Below are 26958 nucleotides of genomic sequence, written 5' to 3'. Positions count from 1 at the left end.
AACCCACTGAAGTTAATTTCAACTCAATCCAAAATAATTCATCTTGCTGCCAGAAATAATTCCAGGAGCTCCAAATGTATATTTATAGCCGCTGAAAACAGTCTGCACCGCATGCACAATTTACTACTTTTAAAGTACCTTTGCTACAAATCTCATAACCATGTGATTTGACATTTTTCTATGAAAGGAAGCCAACATTTTTTTTTTTTTTTGTGAGGATTCATATCTTTAAAGGGGATAAATAGTCTTCAAACTAAATGCTACAGAGCGAGAATTAAGATGGGAGAGACTTAGTGCATTGTTTTGGTGCTTTTATTGGACTGTAAGAAATAAGAATAACCACTATTTAATGTACCATGTGCAACCTGACCCTTTTCTGGCTGTAGCTAACCTACACAGCTAACAGCAATCACTAGCTAACAAAAAACTTTCACCATAGTAGACTCCAACTCAAAGCAAATAAGTTGATGCCACGTGTTGAATAAATGGGGGAACTATAGGAAGGATGTGGGTTTGGTAGGGGTAACTCATTTTGTTACCAAATCTTAGTTTGCCTGCCAACAAGGACAAACTACTAGCTACCAAACCAAGCAAAACGCTGCTTTGAGCAGATAACTTCAGCTATTTAAACCAGAGTCTTAGGTCTGTCTTGCTGGTAAGCTTGATAAACTAACATGAAACAGCAACCAACATCAGAACAATGTGGCATTGTTAAGTTAAAGCTTCAAATACTTCACCAGCCAACTTAATGATACTAGCTTAAACCATGACAAGTTTTAGCTAACTATGAAAATGTAGCTCATGTTGCTAAGCAAAGGTTCACTGATGATACAGAATTAAATCAAACTATTTGTTCATTATCTACTGCTATGACAGCTAACTTTGCCATTCAACCTTTTTTATGTAACTTTATAGTTTATAGTGTTACATTTGCATGAAACAGTGTGAATGCCAAGCTAACATTTTTTTTCGAGCTAACAACCGCTGGCTTGGTAAAAATATGAGTCCAATGCAGAAGTGTTAAAAACTGCAGTTCATCGAGGGTCTGCTTGAGGCTGGCTCCGGAAGTACTGGAAACCACATAGACACCAATTCAAAGAAGCTGATCTTTACAGCAGAAATAAATATGTTTACAGCCTGGTGCAAAAGATGAGTGTAGTCTGGATAGCTCATTTCTCGATCGGCACACACTGTACAGGGGGTGAATTTTTTTCTAACACAGCAATTTCAAAGATACGAGTCTTCCAATGAGAGGCACAGCTGACTTGATTGGCAGGTGGGAACACTGTAGCTGTTGGCTAGGAGGCTAAAAGCCCGCCTCTTTACGTCACAATCACTGGACAGCAGCAATATGGCTGCCTCCGACGATTGGCCTCAAAACAGCGCTTCAGAAACAGGTGTATGATGTCACGGATCCTACGTCTATATTATATACAGTCTATGGTTGAAAGCTATTAGCTATTGTGATGTAGCTGTCGGCTGCTACTGAGTAGTAATAAAATGTTTTGCTCAAATTGTTGCCTGATTTTGTAATCCATTGTCTTTCAGTTGCAGATCATCCAAAAGTGTTGCATTGATAACACTTTGTTAGTTTCTCTTTGATTAAGGCTTGTTAGTCTAAAACACATCATGACAATGTAATAACAGCATTTCAGCTTCTCACCCTGAGTGTGTGTAACAGAAAAATGTCTGCCATGTGAATTTGTGGAATTAATTCTTAAACACTGTGATGAGACAAATTAGGCTGACTCCACATCCCTGCCTACTGACTGACATAGCCTGAGTGCTGAGCAGCTTTATACAGTAACATAAATACAACAGTTAACTGAGTTTGATGGAAATGAGACAGGAAGAATGACAGACTGTGGCCTTCAATACTGGGAAAAAAAGACATCATTTTCCACAAACACTGCCTTCAGAGGATCAGGGGAAATGAGAAGCGCCATGGCAATGTGAATAATTTCCAGCATATATTCCAGTAACAAAAACCACGCTAAAGAGGATGTAATGAACAATGTCCACCCTACAACAGGAAGCAATGAAGGTCACTTGAAATACTTGAAGGCTTGAGAAACATATGTGAGATATATGATGCAGATCATGATTCATCAAAATGAAATGTAACCTCTAATAGCTTTTACTGTGAAATACTAAAAGTCAAAGTGTGTGTTAAAGCTCTTTCAATCCACTCACCAGTTTGAAGATTTTAAAGAAGTCCATATTAGCGTAAAGGACGTCCTCTATCTTCTGCAAGCTCTGCCGGCTGAGGGCACACATGGCATTGCGGACCCCTTGGAGCCCCATGCGACTGGGGAAGATGATGAAGCGCTCCAGCAGGGCCTGGCTGCAGGCTATGTCTTTCAGCTGCAGGTCTGGGATGCCGAAGGCAAACTGAAGATTATGGAAACAAAAAAGTTGGATTTGTTGGGCTATTTCTCAAAGAATCACCAAATATAATTACAATGGACTCTTCATTTCTAGTTTAACCCATATATAGATGTGTGTTAATAAACAGGGTTATAAAATAAGGCGTGATAATCTTGTCTTTTCTGAAACATCTCACTCATCCCACCTGTTCCAGTCGTAATTTCGCATTAACAAGCTGGTAGACGATGGATTCTGAGAGGGGAACATCTCGCAAAAGGTAGGCTGTGAAAACTTCATCATCCTTCAGCATGTCATCTATCTTCAGCCCACGACCTTGAGGAAAGAGAATAGAAGAGATTGTAAAAGGTTTGAAGCACTAAAGACAATTTCAACACGACAGTCCCGGGGAGATTTGGTGTTTCGAAGGTAAGTCCATTGAGCAAGAGCATGTGTTTTTACACACAACCCAGCCAACAGGTTACACTAATCTCTTTGAAGTAATATTGAGTAAACTTGTTGGCTTTTCTGAAGCATACATGTTTAGATTATGAAAAAAAGGGGTTATGTCAAGAATCACAAGCAGGCTCTGCATGATGCATACAATATTTGCATTGGAAAATCAAACATCCACTTTGAGACTCACGGGTGACATATTAAATACAGGACAGAATGGATTGGGTTTATAATCCCATACAGGAAATATCAAGTTTAAGGAAAATAATTTCACTCTGACTCTAACTGGATTTATGGCTGTATTTTATTTGTCTGTTGTTTTTTTGGGTTGTACCAAAAAGTGAACAATATCAAAAGCTTTATACTAGTTTATTCATAGTTCAATAAAACTAAAATTGAAAAAGGTAAATTGAGTAAATATCTCCATTGACCACAAAACTGTGGCTACTGCACTTGAACTAGGATAGAGGTCTAATATTATAATGAATATGAAAAGGCAGTAATGTCAGTCTCCTTTATTTATGTTGTAGTGGCTGGATAATGCAGCTTCTCACAGACTGTTTTATCATAATGATAGACAGAAACAAGACCTCAAGCAGGGGATTTTTTTAAATGAAAGCAAAAGTGAGGATGTGCTCTGACACAAGAGAAAAAAATATCCAAGAAACAGGATTTTCAGACCACAAGTATAGTCAGACTGAGAATGGACTTTCCAACAAGAGTTTGGTGTCATATTGTGGTCAGAGATACCTGACTGGAGTCAACAGTCAAGCATCTCTTTCTCTCTGCTGATTGAAGAGTGGATAAAAAGATAAAAAGAAGCTTTAGCCCACCATTTTACTCTCCACACAAGTGCCACTGTCTGAACCATTTCTCTAAATGTGACCTTACCTGTCAGCAGAGATGGGTTGTTGCGCAACGAGTCCATGAAGTTAGCAAAGGATGACATCTCCTGCCAAACACGGCCGAGCTGCCGGACCTCAGTTTCATTGAGCAGAAGCTCCTGGGCATCAACATAGAACCGTGCCAATCTGGAAGAAACCCAAAGTACACTTGAATCAGTGGAGAAGTCAATGATTCAGAATTATACATAAATATTATCTGATGTAAAAAAAAATCATACATGGTCCTTTTTGTGTAACATTTTCATTTTAACAGGAAAAATGTTTTAATCAAGTGATGATGAGATGTTTGTTGAGCTCTGTGCTGACAGTTCTTTTATAAAGAATGATTTTACATGTATTACAGTGTTGCAGCCTGTACCGTGTGGTTATGGTCTTTACCTATATTGATCAATTGATTGTGAAACTTTTTATTAAAGAACATTTCCTTACACTGAGTTGTTGTAGTTGGAGACAACACCCGGAGACTCCCCTCTGGTGGGATATTTGAAGCAGGGGTTGTCGGCGTTGCAGAAGATGCCCTGTATCCAGGGGAGAATCCCTGCTGACGGCATGGCCTTGTTTGGAAAATGACCTGAAAAAACACATATGGGGCATGTGAGGGCTTCTGAAGTAAGCCAAAGGCTTAGCATGTGTTGTTCTCTCTAAGAAAACAAATCCAGCTGGTTCTCAGAACCACTTCCTCTCTACAACAACCTTTCATTGTTGATTAATTTAAACACAAAGGTGACTAAAAAAAACTTTTACTTACACTCATGTTGTTGGTACAGAGGATTAGCCTTCCTTAGCCAAACCAAACCAACAAATAACAACACGGGCCAGATGATCTCCACCAGGAAGCGGACCTGTGCACAAACAGACGGGAGTTTGTTACAGAGGGAAACTGGAACACCTGTACGACCTAATCCAATAAAAACCGTCTGCAGCTTATCATATGAAGCTCAAAGTGGGAGGCTGAGAGACACTGTGCTCGTGATGTTATCGTACTGGATAGCTGAGCACTGTCACATTTTCACATTCCCATTCATATTGCTAATAATACCTTCTGTCTCTTGCGGAGGGTCCAGTTCTTCCACAGTAACAGGCGGATTTGAGAGCCTGTGTTCATTGCTCCGCAGCTTTACCCCTGGAAGGGGTCATCAGACTGTGACAAACCTGTAGACACACAACTCAGTCAGGGGTGATAACGCTCAGTTGTTCACTTCTCACAAAGAGAATCTGGACAAGATGATTGAGCATGGAGTCAGGAGGGCACAGGACTACACTTCTGGGATCTGATCTGAAAAAAACTCTCATCTCTTGGATTCAATTTTTGTGATTTCACGATACATTTTGCTTCTTTTTTGGCGTTTTTTTCATTTTCACAGTCCCCTCCCAAAAAGTCCTGTGATTTAAAGAATTGCTGTGCTACATTTTTCCTCCCACAGATGAATCCATTCATTTTTGAACACACTATAAAACTATGATTTCTCTTATAGGAAAGACATGATGGGAAAATATGATGGGGTTATGGGATGTGCTGACTTTACTCAGGCTTTGAGTTTGACCTGAACTTGACTCAAACATATGAACATGGCTTAAGCATTAACTTAGCTTTGCATCAGGTGAGCAACGTTAGACAGACTGTCCTACAAACTGCATCCCAGAAGGTATAAACCCGCCCCGCTCTTTAGCAAAAACACAGCCAGTTTTAGTTATTCTGAGGCATGTTGGGAAAAAAAGGGGGGGGGGGGGGGGGGGGGGTGGGTCAGTGCACTACACCTTTACTACGATCAAGTGTTTCATTTTGCTACACTTTACAATTTAGAGTTTGAAAAATACATCAAAAAAGTGAACTGAGATGTGTCTGCATTAAAACAGAACATCTCTGCACTCATTCTGTCAGACTTATTCTAATACAGACAAATTCATTTTGTGACTCGCTTTAAAAAAAAAAATCAAATACAGCGCAGGTTATGTTCAGATGACCTGAGAGATGTCGGACATGAAGTGTAATTTGTTCAGAGCGACATGTCCAATAGATTACCACACACTGGCAGACTGTGGATGCAGGGACAGAAACACTTGTCGAGAAAAACCAAGAAGAAAAAGACTGTGACCGAAACGGCAGTGTGACGGCTGTTATTGTGTCTTAGGTTGCTTTAATACCCATATTACTCAAACTGGTGTCACACACTTCCTCAAACGAGACTGACAGAAACAAGGGGACATTTCTTTGGCAAACATTTCTCATTATTAAACAACAGCTGCATGTTAAAGCAGCTGATAGAAGCTGAAATATCAGAATTATAAGACATTTTTTACACAAACATTGTGGTACAATCAATCTAAGCAGTCCATAAATTAGAAAAGTAATTAGCATTCATACACCTGTCAGCTCTTCTGTAATCTTAACATACATTGGTGAACTAAAGAAGGAAACACGTAATTCAGGTCCTTACCTCTTATGGAATGATATAAAAGTCGTACGACATCGAGAGAAACAGGTGCACAAACAGGCTGAAGTAACAGAAAACACTAAGCGAGGTAGGTAGAGGAGCTCCGTATGACTCCGAGCTGCCCACTCTCTCTCCTCTGCCTGCAGGTCAGCAGCACTCCTAATCTGATTGCTCTAATCTCCCAGCTCAACATGGGCAGGCAGAAAAAAGACAACAGTCATCCATTTTGTGGCAGAATTAGGGGGATATCTGCTGGGAGGGAAGGGAGGGAGACTGGTGGAGAGGAGAGACTGTCACAGTGGGAGCCTAAATGTTTTTAAAGTGTCAATGAGCAACATTTATCTGCACTGTGATTGTCATTCTCAGAGCAGGTCTCACAGCTGAACACCTACGAGTTAAATCGAAGGTTTAACAGAGTTACACAGGAGCATGACAGACTCTGAGAGAAGACATGTGTTGCTGCTTTTGTGTCGCACAAGTCTGATATGACTCACTCCTCTGAGTAGTTTGGCGAGGTGGAGCAGGTGACATGGGTAATTAGGTTCTCAGAGAGTGGCGCTCTGACAGCAGCCCATTAAAACCACTTGAACCTGCTGTGAACTATGTGTGTATGTGACACAGCTTACTCCAAAACTGAGAGAACTTCAGAGCTTAGTGCTGCACAAAGCTGGGGATCCCTGTGGTTCAGGGGGAGTGACAGAACTAAACTGTCTCTGTCACTAATTTTCAAAGACAGACAATGAAGACAGAAGAACAGAACTGATATCACTGCAGAGAGTAAGAAAAAGATGCAACATGTAGAGAAATTAATAAACGTGAATTTAACTTTTGTTTACAGTGCTACAGAAAAATATTCAAAATTCAAACCCAGGTGCTGACTTGGCGTAATGGTTAAGTTGTGCACCCATGCAGCGGGTGGCCTGGGTTCAAATCCAGAGTTCCTGCATGTCATTCCCCAATTCTCTCCCAGTTACCTACACTATCCACTGTCCTCTCCTCTTTAAAATAAAGGTGTACAAGCCCAAAAAATATTACTTAAAAAAGAAAAAGTTCAAAACACAATCCTGGTTCTTTAAGGACCTCAGTTTTTGTCAGAAAATTACAATATGATAAATTTGAGGTCATTAAATGTGACATTTTTCTGCCTCTTCCTGTTCGAGATTACCGTAAATAATAAAAAAAACAGAACCCCCCCAAAAAATGCGATAGCTTTCCATAATGTTCCAACTTCTTCAAGACCAACAAATTGCAGATTCATTTAGAATTAACAGATTAAGAAATTAAATTGTAGTAGCAGCCTCAGGCCTTTTTTTCTCCATTGTAGTTCAAACTGAGCTTCACACAGAACAAAAACACAACAGGCTGCAGGTTCAAAGAGAGAAAACAAACATCTAAAGAGCTTCAAAGAAAACAGATCTGAAGTTTCATCAATGACTCCGGTGTTCTGAGAAGATTCAAGAAGATGAAAAATGAAGTGAAAATGAAAACAGTGACAGTTTACACTACATTTTTTAATTTGCAGCAAGAACTGTCGCATGTCATTTCACTTCTGTATAGTCACAAGAGTAATCACTATGAGACGACCTTATTGTGGCAAACATGCAGTATGTATGACTTTATATAAAAACGTAAACAGATACATGAGGGTTTACATACTGAGAAGAGATGTACCAATCACAGGCTACAGGGGACAAAGGTCAACATGTTGAACTGTTCTATGAGCCGCCTGTTTCCAATACTTCTGCCTGTTTCTTTCAGAATAAAACACAAAGTTAAGCAGATTGAAACATTGAAAGGTAAAAACATGTTGAACCTGCTGTAAGTGCATTGTGTGATTACAATAAAATACAATTTATAACAACTCATATTCTTTACATGAACTCAACTGTTCAAGTCAAACACGGAGAACAATAGCTTTATATTCTTTACAGACGTCAGTGTGTGGTTGGCGTTTCTGTGACATAAAAACAGAGACTGTATTTGTTATTCTAAAACAGACACTAAGTATATCATGTTGGCATCGTTCTGCTTCTACTTGTTTGAATGCTCAGGAGACCAACCACCTGACACCTTGACTTAAACATGTAAAATAATATATTAGTACTTATAACACTTTCATGGTTCATTTTCACAGGCCGACATTTCTCCCACTTTAGCTCATATCATAAAAAATGTTTTCCCAAGTATACACTATGGCACAGATTATCACATTCATATTTACACGGTTTTAAAAAATGTTTATTTTTTTGGCATCAGACAAAATGAGCCTCTCTGTGCTCCAGCTCCTGCAGCCGCCGTGGTCGCAGTCTTTGGTAGACAGGTTTAGCCTCGCTGGGGCTGAGGTCGTCAGGGCTGCCGGGGGGAGGGGACTGTGGGGGTGACAGGGGAGCTGAGGTGGAGACCTTGGGGTCAGAGGTGCTGTCAGTGGAGTCCTGTCTCTGGAGTCGCGGCTGGTGAGAGCTTGTAACGGTGGGGGGCGGTGTGACTACCTCTAAAGAGTTGGTGGGGGTGAGAGAGGAGGAGGTGGTAGTGGTGGTCATGGTGGTAACAGTAGTAGTCCAGTTTGGGAGTGTCCGAGCTCTGCTGTTTATGCCAGTAGGAGGTTTGTAGAAAGTTCCGGGAGGAGGCTGCAGAGTCCTCGGTGCCCTGAGTGTTAGTGGATGGTTCAGTAAGCTGGACTCACTTCCTGGTTTGTCTGCGTCATTTTCCCTTTTAGAAGTCCAAACAGGCTTCACTGTCACCGTGTACGGGCTGTTGGAGAAGATGGTGCACACGCTGCTTGTTGTAGGGACCACAGACACAGTGGATACTGCTAAACTGAGACTGACAGGCACTGTTGCCTTCACAGGTTGCACTCCGGTGCTGGCTGAAGGCAGGTTAGCCACTATCATAGCAGTCCGAGGTGTGACGTCATAGTGCTTGTACTTCCTGTCCCACGTTCTCCTCTGCATGGTCTGCGTGTCAATAAAAGGAGTGATGTAGTACGTGCTAACCCTGGATGAGCCACTTTGGCGTGCCTTCTCCAGCTCTGGTATCTCCTGTATGGTCTCAGAGACCAGGTTCTGTTCAGCAGAGCCTGCTTCAGCGTTTACAGAAGTGTTGCGGTTATTCCTCTCGCTGATCTGCGCGGGGTTGGGCAGGCGCTCCAGCGGCATGCTGATCGGTCGAGACACATATCTGGGGCGCTGTGTGCGTAGCTGAACCCTTGGTGCCACTGTGCTGGTGCTGGTGCTGGTGCTGGTTGTGGTTGTGGTGGTGGTGTGGTTGGTGGTGCTGGGACATTCAAACATTAAGGGCGACGTCTGGGCGTCTGCAGCACTAGATGTCTGGATCCCGTTGAGTCCGTCTGGAGCCGTGTCGTCTGTTTTGTCTGCTCCCGGCTGGACCTCCTGAACCTCACCCAGGATGTGAGAGGATGGAATCACAGAGGAGAATCTCTTGTACACCTTCGCAGTCTGAAAGATCGAAACAAAGATTTGAAATTACAATCAGGGAATAATCATAAGTAGTCATTAAATTATATTAAGCATACATTGTGAAAAAAATAACACTATATACAGAGTCTAACATTAACCTGAGACATATTAGTTTTTATTCCACAGCACCCGTCCTTGAGCAGAGATGAGAGTGAAAAAGCAGTATGTGAAGAGGCTTTAAAAGGCTGACAGAACTTTTTATATTCAGGTGTTTCGCCCAAAACCTTTAAACACACTTTGATAAATAAAATTTGAGTGTCAGCTGAATACTACATGGTGACCTCAGACATGAACTCATTATGCCTCTCTTCCTTCCTTCTTAAAGTAGACCACAGATCAAACAGCACCTCATCCACTACTAGCTTAAAGGGCAGCCTGGAAAAGTCAAAGAATCCTGATTTAGTTCAGTTGATTTTAAGTATTCAGATTATTTAACAGGGACCACGCAAACCACAACACCTGAGCCAGAGTTAGCTAAAAAAAAAAAGAAGCTCATTTACATATGTGCTCCCTGGGCAGGAAGATCTAATATCATATGTACAAACAAGCTAAAAAGACATGATTCAAACAACTTCACAAGCTTAATGTCACATTAAAACATATATTACATTACATTACATTCTCTTTAGGACTCTGTAAGACAAAGTATTATAATTGATCACATGACTGGTTGGCCTTCAGCCATGATTTAAGTTTTTTTCAGAAACGTAAACTAAAAAAACATAGGAGCTTTTTTCATCTTCCGTCTATTTCCTCCTTACAGAAGGTCTAGTACCCATTCTATACTCTATACATGATAAAAGAGTTCCCAGCTATTATCAGTGGAAAGCAGATTCAATATAATGAACAGATCCATATTGAATGGCAGGTTTACTGCTAGTACTGTTTTTTATCTATATAAAACTTCAGATTATCGTTGCAGACTTTTCTAAAGATCCCCTTAAGTTCTTTAGACATTTGTGAGGTGCTGTATCAAGTAGGAATTCTCATAGCTCTGATTTAAAAACCTGAGGTTGGATTGAATATTTTTTTAGGTAGCTCACACTAACACTCTGCAAAGTGCACGACTGCCCTTTTAAATCCCCACTCACCTCTTTGATGTCCATCAGTGAGGCAGAGTGTCTGCTGAGCCGATGCAGCTTCTCTTGGGGGGTGAGTCTGGGGGACGCCTGGCCGGTGTTTGCAATGACGGTACCGGACATATGCGATCCATCGAAAACTGTTTTAAAATGTCGAACCAGCAGCTCCACCATCAAGGCCTGGTAGGGATAGTCCACCAGGGAGGACAGGGACACTTCTGCATCTGTCTGCCGGGGCTTCACCAGCGTGGGGCCGAAGATAATTCCCAGGTTACTAGCGGTCATCTTGTTCTCCTCAGCCTGCTCGGTTACTCTGTGGAGAGTAAGGATGAGTTTAATGACAGATACTGTGATTCTGGGGGTTTTCCTTTTACTATTTTTCAAAAGTTGTTCAGTCTAGTTCACTGGATCAGGATTACAGACTCTCTGCAGAGCAACCTGGGCCCTTTCTGGGCTTTCCAAACATGAGGAGAGGTTTCACTGGAAAGCTAACCCTGCCAACTAACTATTAATAGAGAATGAGCTTTATGTAAGTGGTGCTACTTCCTCTGTCCTGTATAGAGAAGTCACTGTTTTCCTTTGAATGTTATGAGGAACTTTGTGAGTCAGTGTGTTTGTGTAAAGGGGAGTAGATGGATGTCATTCATACAGAGAGTATTGAAGCTCTGTGTGTCTGTTTGCAGCCCTCACCTGTTCAGGTGTGCTATAAGGAAGCGTAGAGTCTTATAGTTGGTTGAAGGCAGCTGGCGGAGGAGGTCTCTGATCTTGAAGATGACTCTGTTGAGATGGACACTCGGCCCTCTTTTCTCTCCTGGCTGGGGGTTCTGGGATTTATCCGCCTCCTCCACGATCACTCTCTGGCACTCTTTGGCCAACCCGATGAAGTCATTGTAATATCGATACAGGATCAATGGCTCTGGTAGCTGGAAATAGGAGGAAAATAAAAGTATGTTTTATGCTCTTAAGACTGAAAAAAGTGTTCAATAAAACATCTGACTCAAACTACAAAGATCACCAGCTGGGTCACAAGTTGAAACTGTAAAAGCATCTCCTTTCAACTGTTCAGCTATAATTGCCCACTTTATAATAAAAGGTTTTCAGGGAGAATTTCCCCCTCACCTGTCTTAGGTAGAGTTTCAGGACGTTGCTGATGTCATGAGGTGAAAGGTCAGACAGCTCAACCAAGTCCTTCCCGTTTTCAAATGCCTGACAGAGCTTCTCCACTCGCGATTTAGCACCATTTACTCGATAAATCCCCTGTGAGGAAAAAAATTGATTCACAGATTGGTATATTTGTACCATAACAGATAACCATGACATAGCAAAGACAGAACTCTGTTTTCCAGTGTGTGCTAAAAAAAAAAAGAAACCTTTACCTTGATGTTGAGGGCCCGGCTCTCAATCTCAGACGTGCACTTCTTGATGATGAAAGGGATGCCGTCTGGACTGTTCTTTGCTGCCTGAACAAAGTCGATGCCAAACAGGTGAAGTCTGCCTTGCAGTTTTTTATGGCCGCACTGGATAGCAAGTGTTTCCAGACACTTCTTATGGCAGGCAAGTGAGCACTGGCAAAGGGAAGGAGACGGAGACAGTTAAATAAAGAAATACTATATGTAGTAAACTAATGATTGATATGTTTATTATTCTATTCTATTATTATATGGTTTATTTAGGTTAGTAATTAGTCTTTTTTTGTCCCTTCTTGTATCAGGTATCAAAAGAACTGTGGCTTCCATATTTATCTTTGCAGGTACAAACAACTACATGTTGAACAATCTTCATGCTCTTATAATCTACATTTGAAATAAACACGCAAACCATTAAAAGACTGTATGTACGTTACCTCCTCACACTCTGCTCCATGGAAAACAACCAGACTGTCACACTCTCTGCACTTGGATGGAGCTCGTAGTTTCCTCAGCTTGTGGGTTTGAGCAGCTTTGGACATCTGAGCGTTTCGGAAGGGACCGGGAGAACTGGCTGTTTCTGTCACCATCTCCGCAAGACCTGAACAAATCAGAGTCACAGGTGAGGGAACTTACTGAGCAGGTGACTTCCTGCTGAGTCTTTATGAGGAGGGTGGATGTTTGTTTAAAGCAGATAAAACTGAACACCTGTGAGAGGTGAGGGAAACTTTGTTTACATCACGTTTTCATGAAGTGGTTTCCTCTTGCTGGTTGTTTATAAGTTCATGTGCAGCCCTAGTTTTAAAGTTTGACTTCAGGACAAAATTGAGTTTGAATAATAATGATGAAATATCGATGAGTTCCAGGGGCTATAAAGTTAGTCCTGAGAGTTATATGTTGCTGTACAAATACACAGCTTGTCAAAAATGTCTGCATACATGTAAACTCTGATCATACTAATTCATACATGTCAGCTCACACGTATTTTAGAAATTGGGTCAAATAGAAGAAGATCAACTCACAATGGGAAAATAAACACGGTTCCCATGACTGTAGGGAGCACAGCACAGATACAGGAAGTGTACGCTGAAGCCGTGCGCCAACACTAACATGACCCCAATCTGTGAAGCTCCCTTAACTGTGAAAACATCTGATGTAAGAAAAATCCAACCACAGAGTCAGGCTCACCCAAAACCACCACATGAGGTGTGCAGTAAGCCGAGAGTATTTCTTCCTCGCTAGAATAACTTTCAGACACACTCACTGACAGTGTTACTGAAGACTCAAGTCCACAGCTGGTAAATAACACATAAGGATGAATCACACACACTCTTACAGGTCTTACCGTTGTCTGAAGGTGACGGAGGCTCTCTCTCGTCTAGATCGTCAGCAGAAGACATGGTCCCAGTGGAGGGAGTCCTTGGCAGCCGTCGTTTGAAGTCACCTGCACATGTGTTTTTATGTTATTCATAATGCTCTGTGACTGACAACAATTGTTCTATTTCAATGAAATCCACTTTTGTCTGAAGAACAGTATCCCGGTCTAAGAGCAAGAACAGAAAGTGTTGACTATTTCAAGGCTTTGCACAGAGTGCTGAGTAGTTTCAGCTTCAGAGGGAAGTGCACTAAGGGATGAGTAGTGCGTGGGTCTGGTGTGCAAAGAGGAAGTTGCAAGGAAATAATTCTATTTAGGAGAAACACATCATGAGCACTTTTATCATCTCTAGGCATTGTTGTGATGTGTTCTGTTTTAATCTTCTCTCTATCTTTATTAACTCACTTTGAAAACAGTTTTAATCATCTCTGAGTGAGATGATTTGATGACCTCATTGGCACAAATGTGTCATGTACTCATTCATCATTTCATGTGAGTACCCAGTTACATTTAAAGAACCTGATTCATGTAAAATCATCTCACCTGGACTGGCAGTGGGGGAGTCCATGGACCTGGACTCGCTGCTGCCTCCCGCACTCTCCGAGTCACTGCACATCCCGCCCTGGCTGCCCTGACTACTGGAAGCCCAGGCTCTCAGTGTGGCCTGACTTCTCAGGGCTGCAAGAGAACACACAGACCGCCATTCACAAACAGATAGAGAGACGCAAAAAAGTGTTGAAGGACAGCTTCCTCTTGAGAGATATTCTAAGCGTGTATTACAGTTATTTTCAGAGACGAGCGGTCACACAGATATTCCAGACTTGTGAAAAGTAAGTCACACGCAGCTCAAACTGTTTTGCTTTTAGTTCTCTTAAAAAAAAAATCCCTGACTCAGGATTTGGGGTAAGTCCCGTGTTAAGGCACAGACAGGTTAGCAGGCTGAAGTGACCCACAGAGAGTCTGCTGGCTTCTGCTTTCTAGCCTTCAGCAACAATTAGGGATGTACATTTTAAGTATTTACTGATCAATCTTTGGGAATCCTTACAATCAATTATCGATGAATCTTTTTGACATTTTCCATGTCAAAAACAATGCCAAATATGTTTTTTTCCCTAAATCAAATTTCCCTTCACAACACAATTTATATAACTGACAGCATTAGATAGCTACAGATCAATTTTAATAGCTGAATATCAACGTGTGGAGCAAGCTTATAAAAATAACCTCCGCGGACATACAGTTATATAAAGCTCAGACTACTAAATGTGGATTTACTGCAACAAGAAAACTGAACAGACACATATTTTAGACTAACAGTGTCCAGTTTCTGTCTACTTGTTATTATTGAGAAAAAATGTGCATGTCTATGCGATCAGCAGTCAGCCAGGAGTGTAACCGGGTCATAAACAGCAGAGAAAAAAAAGGGCCTGTGGAGACCTGGTGCTCAGCCGCAGCCACAACACCTTCGGTCAGCTGATTCACATCGAAACATGCTTTAATTGTCAAACACCTCCCTGATAGCTGAATCAAATTGAGACCACATGATGTTTGTTCTACTTGATAGTAAAGCAGCACAAAAAAAGTGCTTGAGTACGTTCTTAACAATCAATGAATCAATACTCGATTAATTGTTAACATCCCTAGCAACAATTATAGCACACAAATGCTGACAGATGTTATACATACATTTATTAAATCTGTTTAAATTTTACACCTTCACAGAGTTTGTAATATATAATATATATGTATAATATAATATATAATCCCTTTAGTTCACTTTAGCACACTTAATAACTGAGTATGAACCTTGTATGTCTGTGCTGCTGTTGGACCTCCTCTCGCTGATCTTCGCAGCCTGGTGCAGAGAACCGTCCACTTCGTCTCCGCTCAGCACATCACAGGAGGTGACGGATGCCTGTGACAGGTTGCCGTGGGACGAATGAGTGCTTCCCACTGACCTTTTGTTGAAAAGAAACCTGGGGAAATAAAGTCAGCGTTTGTACTGTCACAAAGCTTGGTATTATTTGGGTCCCGCAGTGTGTGTCTGGTGGATTTGACAAGATTGTTGATCAACAGCAGTGACTCAAGGATTGCTTCACCAGGAAATGAGATTTCTGGCTTTCGTTTTCTGGCGTGTAATCTGTTTTCTTAACACCCACCAACAAGACTCCCAGCATTTGTAACAACTTGGAGCAGACTGTGATGAATAGGCGAATAGAGACGCTTCAATCTGTTGAGCCAAATGTGTAATCGACAGCTACAAATCACTAACTCTAGCGTATTTTATCACTTACAAACTGTGGGATCTGTGTTGTGCATAAGTAGCTTTGTATTAGGATACACCTTTCTCTCTATTATAGGCTAACCTCAAATAATTTTCAGAGCTGTATAGACTGCTCTAAGACTGAAGGAGAGGATAAGGAACAGAAACTGAAATAAGCCCAGCCAACAAACCACTACACTGCATTGTGTCACGTTTAACATGTCTGTGGCTTCACTACGGAAGTTGCCTCTTGCTCTAAATTTTTATCACTTCATGTCACTTATCACCTGAGATTAATGCTTTACTGCAGGTAACAGAGCGGCAACAACATCATCATAAACTATAACTTAATTTTCAGACACTGATGATACACGGCGTTGCTTATTATCTCAGCAGTAGTGAGTGTGTATGCGTGGGAAGCAGAGTCTGACACTGCTTTGACAATCTAAGAAGAGTCTTTGGGAAAGCTCTAAAGCAAAGCCAAACTCTCACGCTCGCAATCTCCCCTGCTGCACTCAGCCTGCACAGCAGATATTTCCTGAGGAAGGGCAACGAATTCAACACGCATTCTGTCTCTCCTTGATTCCCCCTCACTCAATCTCTCTCTCTCTCTCTCTCTGTCCTGCTTCCTCCCACTCTGACTCAGTGTTACCTTTGCTGAAAGACGAATAAGGGAATGAACTTCTTCCAGACCGGCTGGAGTCACTTGAAGACATTGTGAGACAAACTGAGGCTCATAATCTGAATCAGAGTAAACTATGTTCATGAAATTATCGAAGAGATCTGATGAATCGTTTGCTGAAAAATCTACAAAAAAATCAAGACTGTTTCCAGAATTAAGGCCTTGTGTGTGGCATAGTGTGTGTTAGCATGATTCCAGGGTGACCAATCCCACGTAAACAGCTGAGTGCATGTATTCACGCAATGTTTTATATGCATCCCAAAGGAAAGTAATTCTATCTCACTTCCTCGCTCCATATTCAAACAAATATGCATCTTTTTCAACATAAAAACATCAATGAAACAAAGCGTGGTGTAGAGAGGAAGCAAGGGAGCAAGAAGGAGCGTGTCAATATGTTTGAAGTTATCTGAAATCTGAAATCTCTTAATAGTGACAACGAAAAAGAATAGTAGATCTACGTGCCCATGAGCGATGATCAGATGGCTTCAGATATCGAACAGCTGTATCCTCACGGTGCTTTGTTACTCAAATCTATATTGAAGTAGTCATAGGTGGTCATCTCTGGCCCACATCCAGGAGCTGTCCCATGTCATCACTCGCCCCAGTACTCTCCCGACCCTCACTGAATCAATACCAGGCTTGATTTTTCCCAAATTTTCGTGCACGCCATCCTAATTCATTTGCATGCATTGAAACATAAAAAAAATCCACTACACACCAGAGAGGCGTCAAATCAGGCAAGAATGAATGTGGTCTGAGGAATCTGATCTTGATACATTAAATGACATGTCTGAACAGGGTCACAGTGAGAATCCACAGTCCTCTGTGTACCTGGTGTTGTCGAAGGAGATGGAATCAGAGTGCAGACGCTCCTTTGGCAGATTTTTGGCAAGGTTGCGGACGAACTCGGCATAGCATTCACCCGGTTCGTACAGCTTGGCACTCTCGCTCAGGGCCTGGTGGTGGGTGGGAAAGGACACAGTCTGCGCCTGCTGCATCTGAAACCAGTTCACAGTCACCTGAGGAGGAAAGACAGAGGGTTTTATTATTATCAACATGAAGTGTGAAGGTTGTTTCTGTAACTGTAATATAAATATGTGTTGAAGTTTTCACTCTCAGTTTGAATGCTGATTTTTTTAAAACTGCAGGTCCATTCAACTCACAGCTTTGAGCGTGAGGTCACACTGGAAGACCATCTCTCGGATCTGTGCAAGGATGGTACTCTTGGCGCTGGACATGTCCATCCTTCTGACGCCTGCGTCAGCCATACAGCTGTGGTACTGGTCCTGGGCTTCCTCTGCCTGATCACACAAATAAATACAATGAATGTAACGTTAAGACTGTGGAGGACATTCTTACTTTCTTTAGACAATGACCCGACAGAAACTAACAACAGTGTGTCAGTAAAGTCTTCTTTTACAAAAGGACATACAACTATAATATAACCTTGAGCTGTTCATCCAACAAATGAGGTCATAACATCTTCAGATATTATTATTAAACCCAACTATCCCTCTTTTTATTTTCCTCTTGTCTCAGTCCCCCCCCCCTGCCCACCTTCACCAGAGCCTCCTCCTCCAGCTTCCTCTTCTTCTCCAGCTGTCTGTTCCCAGCGTTAGACTGCTCGTCCTGGGAGCGGTTGATATATGAATGGGCTCTCTGGTACTCTTCTCTCCTCTGGGCCTTCAGCGCTCGTGCTTTACGCAGCGTTACATCTGCCTCTTGCTGCAAGAACAGCCAACATTGTGGTTAAAAAGGTGTGCAGTAGTTATAATACACATGATCAATGTGTATCATCAATCATCAGATTGATGAGTCAAATCTGTAAACAACTGAGCATCATTGTACCTATTTACACCCAGAAACAAACACTGCTGAGATAGCTAAGCAGAAAAAAGTCCTATATAGAACAATGATGCAGGTTTTAAATCTCATCAGGGCTTTTGTGGATCGTATACACACTGCAATCTGTTTTATGGAAAACTGCCATGCCTCTGATGCAAGAACAAAGATGAGCAGCACTGCAATCAAGCTCAAAGTGTGTATCAAGCAGCTTGTAGCAGAGACCCACACATACCATTTTCTTTTGCTCCCTTTGCCACTGCTCCTTGAGGTCTTTCCTCAACTTGTCCAACTCGTTCTTACGGGCCAGGAGAGGCTGAAGAAATCAATAACACTGAGGTCAGCACTCAGGCCATCATCAGAAAGAAACTGTTCTTATGGCTTCAATTTGATGAGAGATACACAAGTGCATAATATCACGGTTGACTAAACTCTTACAGGAATGAGTCATGCCTTAAATTGTTAAACTAGACTTGTGTATTTCACATTTATCCTTTCTAGTATAATATTTTTTCAAGTTTTCAAGTGCATCAAAGAAAATAAACTTCATGCAAAATGTTGAAATAAATCAAACAAAAGAAGCTTTGAGATACTCCTCCCTGCTCTATCACAGACAAAGGTAACAGACTGAAGGCTCTGTGTGAGCTACTTCATACTGCACTCTCACCTGTATGAATTTGTTTGTTTGAAGAGCCATGGCAGTTTGAATAAGCAGCTGTGTGTATTCAATGTCGTTCTTGAATGTGGAGATGTAGATTTCACTGAACGGCATGTAGTGCTGGAGAAATGAAAAAGAGAAAATTGAACTTCTAATAAAAATATAAGGTAACATGTTTAAAACCATCAGATGCAAAGACTTTCTGTTACCTGCTGGCTGGCCAGTGTTCTTGCAGACTCGGCCATTTTGGCATAATTTTTGGCATATTCGATATCTGAAAGGTAAAAATTTGTACAAACGTTTAAAGGATGTATTATCATTAGTAATAATTGGACAAAAGCATGTATAGTGCAAAATGAACACAGATTGCACCAGCGTGCACTCCAGGTTATTACATTCTCATTATCATATCATACATTATGTTGTATCAAATACATGTATGTCTTACAATGAACAAAATAAAGAGTGCTACAAAGATGTTACAATCGAAACAAAGTGTAGGGAAAACAGGCAGGTGTTTCTGCTCAGGCTGAACAATAAATAAAGATTCTCAATAAAGACATATGAGTGAGTCCTATGAGACCCCATGCAGCTGTCCTCACAGAGTTTGAGCTCAAGTCTTTGCTTTTCCTATAGTCAGCTCAGACATAAGCATAAGCATACATAAACTGGAAAGCATTTTCAGTTTGCATGATCATGTGTGGTAGAAACATATCCACAATAATAACATCAACACTGGCTGACTAATTCACTGATTCTTTGTTTTTTGATAACCCCGAACATTACAGTTAAACGCTTGGTGGGAAGCAAATATTAGCCTTCAAGTCAATGTGTTTGTATGTTTATATCTATGTATGTTCATGCATAAAACATACAGTAAACAAATATTGTTTCAGTTCATTATTCTAATCCACATGTTTCCTAACTTGTAAAAAGTACTTATTAAATAAGGACTTGTAAATATTAATATCAATAACTGCACCTTGTTGCTCTGTTTTTGTGTAAAGTTTCTTAGTTTAGTTTTTAGTTTGGTTATTCTGTTTTTAGTTGTCTATCTATCTATCTATCTATCTATCTATCTATCTATCTATCTATCTATCTATCTATCTATCTATCTATCTATCATACAGACATACAGACATACAGACATACAGACATACATACATACATACATACATACATACATACATACATACATACATACATACATTTAAGCATCTATCATCTGTCTGTCTGTCTGTCTGTCTGTCTGTCTGTCTGTCTGTCTGTCTGTCTGTCTGTCTGTCTGTCTAAATTCAAATTTCAAATTCAAATAGCTTTATTGGCATGAAAGTTAAAACAAGATTGCCAATCTGTCTGTCTATAAAGAATATAAAGAAGGGAAGACATATGTTCCTGGCTGGCTGAGCAGAGTTATTTTCCTGAACTCCATGTTTTCATGACTAAATGCTTTTTAAGTGCTGATAAATCATTCTGCTCCTCTGAACTCTGAAATCAATTAACAGTTAACGGGCTGATGATGACTCAGAGGTCTGTTTGCAAAGCCCTGCTTCAGCTTGTGTCCATTACAACTCACACATAACTGTCTTTGTCTTGTATCAACCAGACTGAAAGAGAAGAAGAGAAGGAGAGAAGAAGGTGAGCCCTATACCCCGCCACAACAGTCTGATTGTCTCACCCATAACCAGTCGCTTCTCCATCCACGCCAGAAGGTCTTTAATGTACTTGGACCAGGCCTTGGCATACAGGAGAGCAGACTCCACCCCGCCGTCATTCTTCAGCAGGGTCAAGTCGACTTCTTCCTCCCGTGACAACGGCACCTCTGAGCCTGAGGAGTACGCAGAGGAACACACATATCAAGCAGAGTGAATCACAACATATGGCTTCAACAAACCAGCAGGTGTTGGATTGATGTGTCTCGGTGCTACTATCCCAGCAGACGTGTGTGGGAGGTAAATGAAAAAAAAAACACACTGAAGGTCAGAGTGGACGGAGTGGGAGGATATGAAAGTGTGGGGCATCTTTTAAAATAGTCCAACAGCATTATTTTCTTCTCACTGGCTACACTGTGGTGCACCTCTCACAGCCAGCCCCCATCTGATTCAACTCAAACCGCATGTGTTTCCCATTGCATACGAAACTACTCCTAAACAGGCAAGGAATGTCAGATATGTGGACGGAGAGGAGGAAAACGAGCAGCTTGTGTGAAAAAAGCAGCAAGAAATAACAGGGGTGGAAGCAGAGGTTTAAGGCGGGTCTACCTCAGGCATTCGAGAGTCCAGAGCCTAACTCACGAGCTGACACGACGCCTGGCTGCCCTCGGCCACAAAGCAATCACTAAATGCTTTGTAATACAGCCATTAATAGCTATTACACTTTAGGATTCATTTATTTGAAACACACATTGCTCAAAGGTAAATGTTAAAAGGAGTGTTAATAGCACTTACCCACAAGGTCACTTTTCTCTGTAACGTATCCCTCAGGACCCGCAGAGAGGTTGTCAAAAGACTGTGAAAAAGACATTTCAGACGTACAATCAGAGTTTAACATCAGAAGCAGCTGGGTTTTCAACACCCCAATTAAACACAGAAAGCAAGTCTTTGAGGCTGTTTTAAAAGGAGGCGTGGTGGAATTACTGCTTTGACTGAACCTTTATGAAAGTTGTGAGAGAGAAAGAAAGAAAAAGCCTGAGAGATAAGGAAAAAATTCAATCGTCTCACCCTGCTTCTCCTGTTCTGGGGGACCCCCAACCCTGGGCCACTGTCCACATCTCCCATAAGGAAGTCAGAAACTCTGAGGATGGATGTGAAGATGCATGTTACAGTTTGATATGATCAGGATCTCTGAGAAGTGTAACTCTGGAACAAAAGCCCCATTTACAGCTCAGAACTCTGACACACATGAGAGAGAAGGATTGATAAAAGACTGGATGAAGTCATTTGTCTGTTACGTGGCAGTCATAAAAACCCTGCTGTGATGAAAAGCCTCACAAACATCGTACTCACACATTGCCGAACGTGAATGCCAAAGTGTCGATGGATGCGTGTATCTCGCCAAATATAGCTTTTGTGTTTTCTGGGTCCACTTCCTTGAAGTTAACGCCTGTGGAGGGAGATAAAAAATAACACGAGAAGTTCAGCATGAAAAATGAAGCTGTGTTGCACGCCAACTTTTGTAGACTCAGTAATTCCGATTAAGTATCTTCATAAAAAGCAAGGCCTGAAAGTGGCTGTGCAATGAGAACCACGGATTTGATAAGAAATTGGATTTTAAAACCAACAGTTAATTCAGAAATTCAGATTAAATGCAATTTTCTATAAAGCTATCTTGTGTTTTTTGTCTGGATGTAAAAAAAAAGGTGATATTTTAGTAGTAACGCCTTCGTGGAAAGTGGTTCATCACCTCTACCAGTGCTAAACTGGTCTCAGTTAAGTCTCAACACTTTCCCTGATGACAGGTGTAAGTCATTCCCCTGAGTTGTGACACAAGTTCAAGACGTTTAAAGCAAAGACAATAAAAACAGTTTCAAACCACCACAGTTAGAAAAGACGACTACATGAATCGTCCATGTCCTCCTACCAAGACAGAAACATCTTCTGAAGAGCTTTCAGGATACTTTCAAGAGTGAATATTCAAGCAACACTCTGATACAAATTTCCCCTCCATTGTTCAGTCGTATAATCCTGTATGCCATCCTCCATGTTGATCCAGCACGGAAAGACAATCAACCGTACGCGTAATTTACTTTCAGCGAGCAAGACGGTGAGGAATCAGTTCAATCAGCAACTTGCAGAAAGCAGAGGAACCGAAGACATAGGCAGCGATATCCGACTAAGCTGAGTACTTCCTGTCTGCCCGCAACAGGAAACACTCACACAGCTTGAGCTCTGTGACATGTTACACTATCCACAACCGTGACAATGCTTACCTCTTCTTTTAGTAACCTAGCAATCGTTGTCTGGTGACAGGGACCCAAAAACCTCAACGATGTGAATCTGTTGCAGGGGGGGGAAACAGCAGCCCTACACAGCCTCAGTTTCCAGCCTGCTTTCTAGCTTTTGTGCTTCCATTTTCTCTTCATCAGAGTAAACTCAGTCCACGTCAGAGGCGACTGATTTATTGATAGTTCCCAGAGATCCCAGGTCATGGCATCCTGTGCTGCATGCAGAGGTAACCCCCTGCGTTCCAGGGAAGCTCTTGAGGACAGCAGAAGGAGAGAGGAGACGCAGCGGTGCGAGCCTCCCTGCAGTGCACCTCCCTGGCCCTGAATGCTAGCGTACAACTCTGCGCTGACTTCTTCCTCAGGACATCCTGTGGGTCTCATAACAATGATTCCAGAGCTCTGCCCCCCTTGTCACGGCTGAAATATGGAAACTGCATCATTCAAGTACTGGGGCCATTGTTTTCTCACGGTGGTGCTGTAACTGGGACTATAAGCTTCTGAAAAATGTTTAGTGAGCTAAGCATGTCTGATATTTTTCTAATAATTCCTCGTAAGCAGCATTTCTGAAATTATAATAGCTTTACTGGCAAGCTAACAGAAAGGCTGCAGTGCTGAAATGCTGGAAAGTGTGTCCACTATCACTCCTGGAATAATTAAATATACCTACATGAGGACAAAACGCCTCTCACATGTTGGATTGATTTCAATAAACAAATACACTCAGCTGCTAGAATCTTCCAGAGACACAGGAGGACGGAGAGCAAGGAGAGGATTTCAATAAGACAAGGAAGTTGACACTTTTATTTTTTCAGTAGGAAAGCATGAAGAAAGACCTTGTCTGGGTCAGGTTTGAGCCAAAGAGAGTTTGTGAAAAGATCATGTCTTTGATGACAAACAACAGAGACGACGTATTGAAAGTGAGACAACAGTCGTCTCTGTGCAGCACATCACACAGACGAGTGGTGCTAGAGTTGTTTGCAGCAGTCTCACATCTATGAAAACCCGCCTGCAGTGTCAGAAGAGAAATAAAGAAAGAGAATAGTTTGAGAGGATAACATTCTACATGTTAACCACATCTGAAACTGGTTAGACAGCCATGTGTTTGGAGAGGGAGGGAAAGATGAGGTTTTTTTTTCTTCCAGTTAACTCTGGCAGCAGTCCAATCGCCCCAGGTGTCATGACCAAGCATCAAAGAGTAGCATGAGTGAGGAGACGACACACAAGACCTGTTATCATCCAAACCTCAGAGTCTTCATCTCTGACGTCTCCCCGATTCATTCCTCTCTCAGTCTTCGGCTGGCTCCCTCCCTGCGTCTGTATTGTGTTTCCTACGGGTCATTAGGGACAGTTCAGCTGTGGTGTGCACTGATGTAAGGCACCCCCTTGTGGACAGGCACATTTCCAAGTTTCCACTTGTCAACAACACTTGTTCCAACTATATTGGCAGGAGGAATAAATGACAGGGCTTTTCTTGTAAAATCAAATCGATGCCATGCTGCCCTGCTGTCCTGCACGGCAGCAACATCACTTGGATGAATCTGCGTGTTTATGCTATCCTACTGCAAGTCTAACTTACAGTATAATGTTGGACCTTCCTGATATGCATGGAGTATATTTAACTCACATACACTTGAGGTCAAAATTATTAGCCTCCCAGGAATTCTGGAACATTTTCCTTAAATTCTGCCCAATGTTTGAATCATTGATAAAACTTGATATAAGCAAACATTCACCAGTGTTCTTTAGTAGCTTTGGTACATTTTGGAATGTAAAATACATTTTTAGGATAACTTTATATCAAATATGGTGAAAAATGGCATGGTCAAAATTATTAGCCTCCCTGTGAATTTTTACTTTTAAAACACACCTGAGCAGTCGGTTTGTTTCCTAACAACACCTGAGCATTCAAACAGCATTGAGATTTACTTAAGGGACTCCAAACAGAGCACTTGAAGAGGTTATTGAGAGAGACTACTCTTACTAACCATGCCAAAGACAATGGAAATCAGTCTTGAGCTCAGAAAGAAGATATTTGAGGCTCATAATAAGGGGGAAGGCTATACTGTAATTTCCAGGCGTTTTACAGTGTCTAGAATAGCTGTATGTTGCATCATTGCAAAGTACAAGGAGACAAACTCTGTTAGAAACAAACCTGAGCGTGGTAGAAAACACAAGATTTCAAGAACTTTGGGGAGGAAAGTAGTCGAAGATGTCTGCAAGAAGCCCTGGACATCTTCCAAGGTGATCGTTGCTGACCTGACCTCCATTGGAGTTGATGTTTGAAGGAGCACAGTTGTGAGGGATCTTCATCATAAAGGGCTTCAGGACCATCGTCCCAGAAGAACCCCTTTACTAAAAGAGTGGCACATCAGAGTGAGACTGAGGTTTGCCTGAGAACATTTGAAAGGTAAAGATGAGTTTTGGAAGTCCATCCTTTGATCTGATGGAACTTTTTGGGCATATGGATGTTGTTCATGTTTGGCCAAGAAAGGGAGAGTCCTTCAACCCTTAGAACATGGTCCTCAGAATTAAACATGGTGGAGGGAGCATCTTAGTGTGGGGCTGTTTTGCAGCCTCAGGCACAGGAATCTTGTTCTGGTGCATGGCATCATGAAAAAAGAAAGTTATGTTGACATTTTGAGGGATAATGTGAAGAACTCTGCTCTTAGCCTAGGCTTTGGTCGGCGCTGGGTCTTCCAGCAAGACAATGATCCAAAGCTTACGTCAAAATTGGTCCAACAGTTCTTAAAGGACACCAAAACCAAGGTCCTGCAGTGGCCCGTACAGAGCCCAGATCCCAATCCTGTTGAGAATCTGTGGCGGGTGCTCAAAGTGAATGTCCATGCTCAGAAACCATGTATTTTGGACCAGCTGGAATAATTTGCATTGGAAAAATGGGCCAAAATCCCTCCAGAGACATGTGCCAACCTTGTAAAGAACTATTTGAAGAGGTTGTTGTCAGGTATGGCTCAGAACGGGCGCACTATTGACTACTTAGGGCCAGGGGGCTAATAATTTTGGACATGCCATTTTTACCTTTCCTTGTTTTATTCATTGCATCAATAAAAAAATCCAAATCAAACATAGTGAACATTTGTCTGTGTTATTTTGGAAACACATAAACTATAAACACTTGTTTTTAATGGTCATTTTCATGGAGAAATCAAGGGTTTTATCTGATTTCACAAGGGGGGCTAATAATTTTGACCTCAACTGTATCTGGTCAACCTTTTTCTCTGCAAGTCCTGATTTTGATGTCTTTTTCAACACATTAGAACTGCACACCCCATTGAACACAGCCAATTGTAATGCAAAGTTCACTCACTGCTTTTAATTTACTTTTTTGATTTAAAGGATTGAAACAACTACAAACACGATGACAAGGGGTTTAATTATATTCAATGTAGGTTCATAACTTTGGGCAACCTCTTTGGGCACATTGTTATTTGAAACATTATAATTATATAAATGTGGATTGTAGTTTTATGTAGATGATAAGACAAACTCTGTAAAAACACTATACTTCTCAGGCTCTTTACAATGAGGGATTGATTGATTGCAGGTAAGTTTGGTTGTGTATCTGTAAATACATCTGGCCACAACACCAAACTACTCGATGAGGCCTTACAAATTGTGGTGCACATTTATGCCTGTTTGTTCAAGGGCCATTCGCGGCTGCTGCGGTTCACAATTGATAACCTAAGTTAGAGTAAAGGCAATTTGAACCAGAATCGAGAACTCTGTCGAGATTCCGGTCCACTGTACCAGCCCTCTTAGTATCTATTAATCCCACGAGACTTCCACCAGATCCGTGTCCCGTCCTTCTCTGATCCGCTGTTGACCGGCTCCGTGCTTTCTCATTGTCAACACCCACCAGTTGCATTTTTGGAGCAGGACCGCTGGACAGCTGGAGTCATGTGACCAAGGTTTCCCATGATTATCACTAATTAATATGCACTGTCCCTTTAAATAAGTAAATAAATAAGTGTTAATGCAGCTCTTAAATATTATCAAAATGCTGGTGAAAACTAAAAACTAAATCTAAATCCCAGTGTAAGAACAGATTATTGTTGT

The 26958-nt window shown here is 41.5% G+C and overlaps 2 protein-coding genes across 2 annotated transcripts in view; both read right to left on the bottom strand.

Moving 5' to 3' along the window:
• The window catches only part of LOC117826443 (retinal-specific phospholipid-transporting ATPase ABCA4-like), a 50274-nt gene extending 45444 nt beyond the window's left edge, over window positions 1-4830 (bottom strand). Inside the window, exons 1-6 of the mRNA XM_034702495.1 lie at window positions 4765-4830; window positions 4474-4567; window positions 4155-4296; window positions 3712-3851; window positions 2573-2700; window positions 2194-2391 (exon numbers count right to left, since the gene is read on the bottom strand). Of these exons, the coding sequence (XP_034558386.1) occupies window positions 2194-2391; window positions 2573-2700; window positions 3712-3851; window positions 4155-4296; window positions 4474-4567; window positions 4765-4830 (768 nt within the window). The remainder of the gene's footprint in view (window positions 1-2193; window positions 2392-2572; window positions 2701-3711; window positions 3852-4154; window positions 4297-4473; window positions 4568-4764) is intronic.
• Window positions 4831-7650: 2820 nt separating this feature from the next.
• Window positions 7651-26958, bottom strand: part of LOC117827036 (rho GTPase-activating protein 29-like) — a 40479-nt gene continuing 21171 nt past the window's right edge. Inside the window, exons 4-22 of the mRNA XM_034703485.1 lie at window positions 21947-22043; window positions 21662-21734; window positions 21389-21449; window positions 20620-20769; window positions 19151-19215; window positions 18951-19061; window positions 18519-18599; window positions 17999-18166; window positions 17605-17742; window positions 17273-17460; window positions 15303-15472; window positions 14040-14174; window positions 13467-13565; window positions 12559-12722; window positions 12092-12280; window positions 11835-11972; window positions 11406-11638; window positions 10728-11028; window positions 7651-9615 (exon numbers count right to left, since the gene is read on the bottom strand). Coding sequence (XP_034559376.1) covers window positions 8413-9615; window positions 10728-11028; window positions 11406-11638; window positions 11835-11972; window positions 12092-12280; window positions 12559-12722; window positions 13467-13565; window positions 14040-14174; window positions 15303-15472; window positions 17273-17460; window positions 17605-17742; window positions 17999-18166; window positions 18519-18599; window positions 18951-19061; window positions 19151-19215; window positions 20620-20769; window positions 21389-21449; window positions 21662-21734; window positions 21947-22043 — 3764 coding nt within the window. The 3' untranslated portion in view covers window positions 7651-8412. The remainder of the gene's footprint in view (window positions 9616-10727; window positions 11029-11405; window positions 11639-11834; window positions 11973-12091; window positions 12281-12558; window positions 12723-13466; window positions 13566-14039; window positions 14175-15302; window positions 15473-17272; window positions 17461-17604; window positions 17743-17998; window positions 18167-18518; window positions 18600-18950; window positions 19062-19150; window positions 19216-20619; window positions 20770-21388; window positions 21450-21661; window positions 21735-21946; window positions 22044-26958) is intronic.

This window comes from Notolabrus celidotus, chromosome 15 (assembly GCF_009762535.1).
Source record: "Notolabrus celidotus isolate fNotCel1 chromosome 15, fNotCel1.pri, whole genome shotgun sequence".
Classification (NCBI taxonomy): Eukaryota; Metazoa; Chordata; class Actinopteri; order Labriformes; family Labridae; genus Notolabrus; species Notolabrus celidotus.
This window is presented reverse-complemented; position numbering and strand designations above follow the sequence as displayed.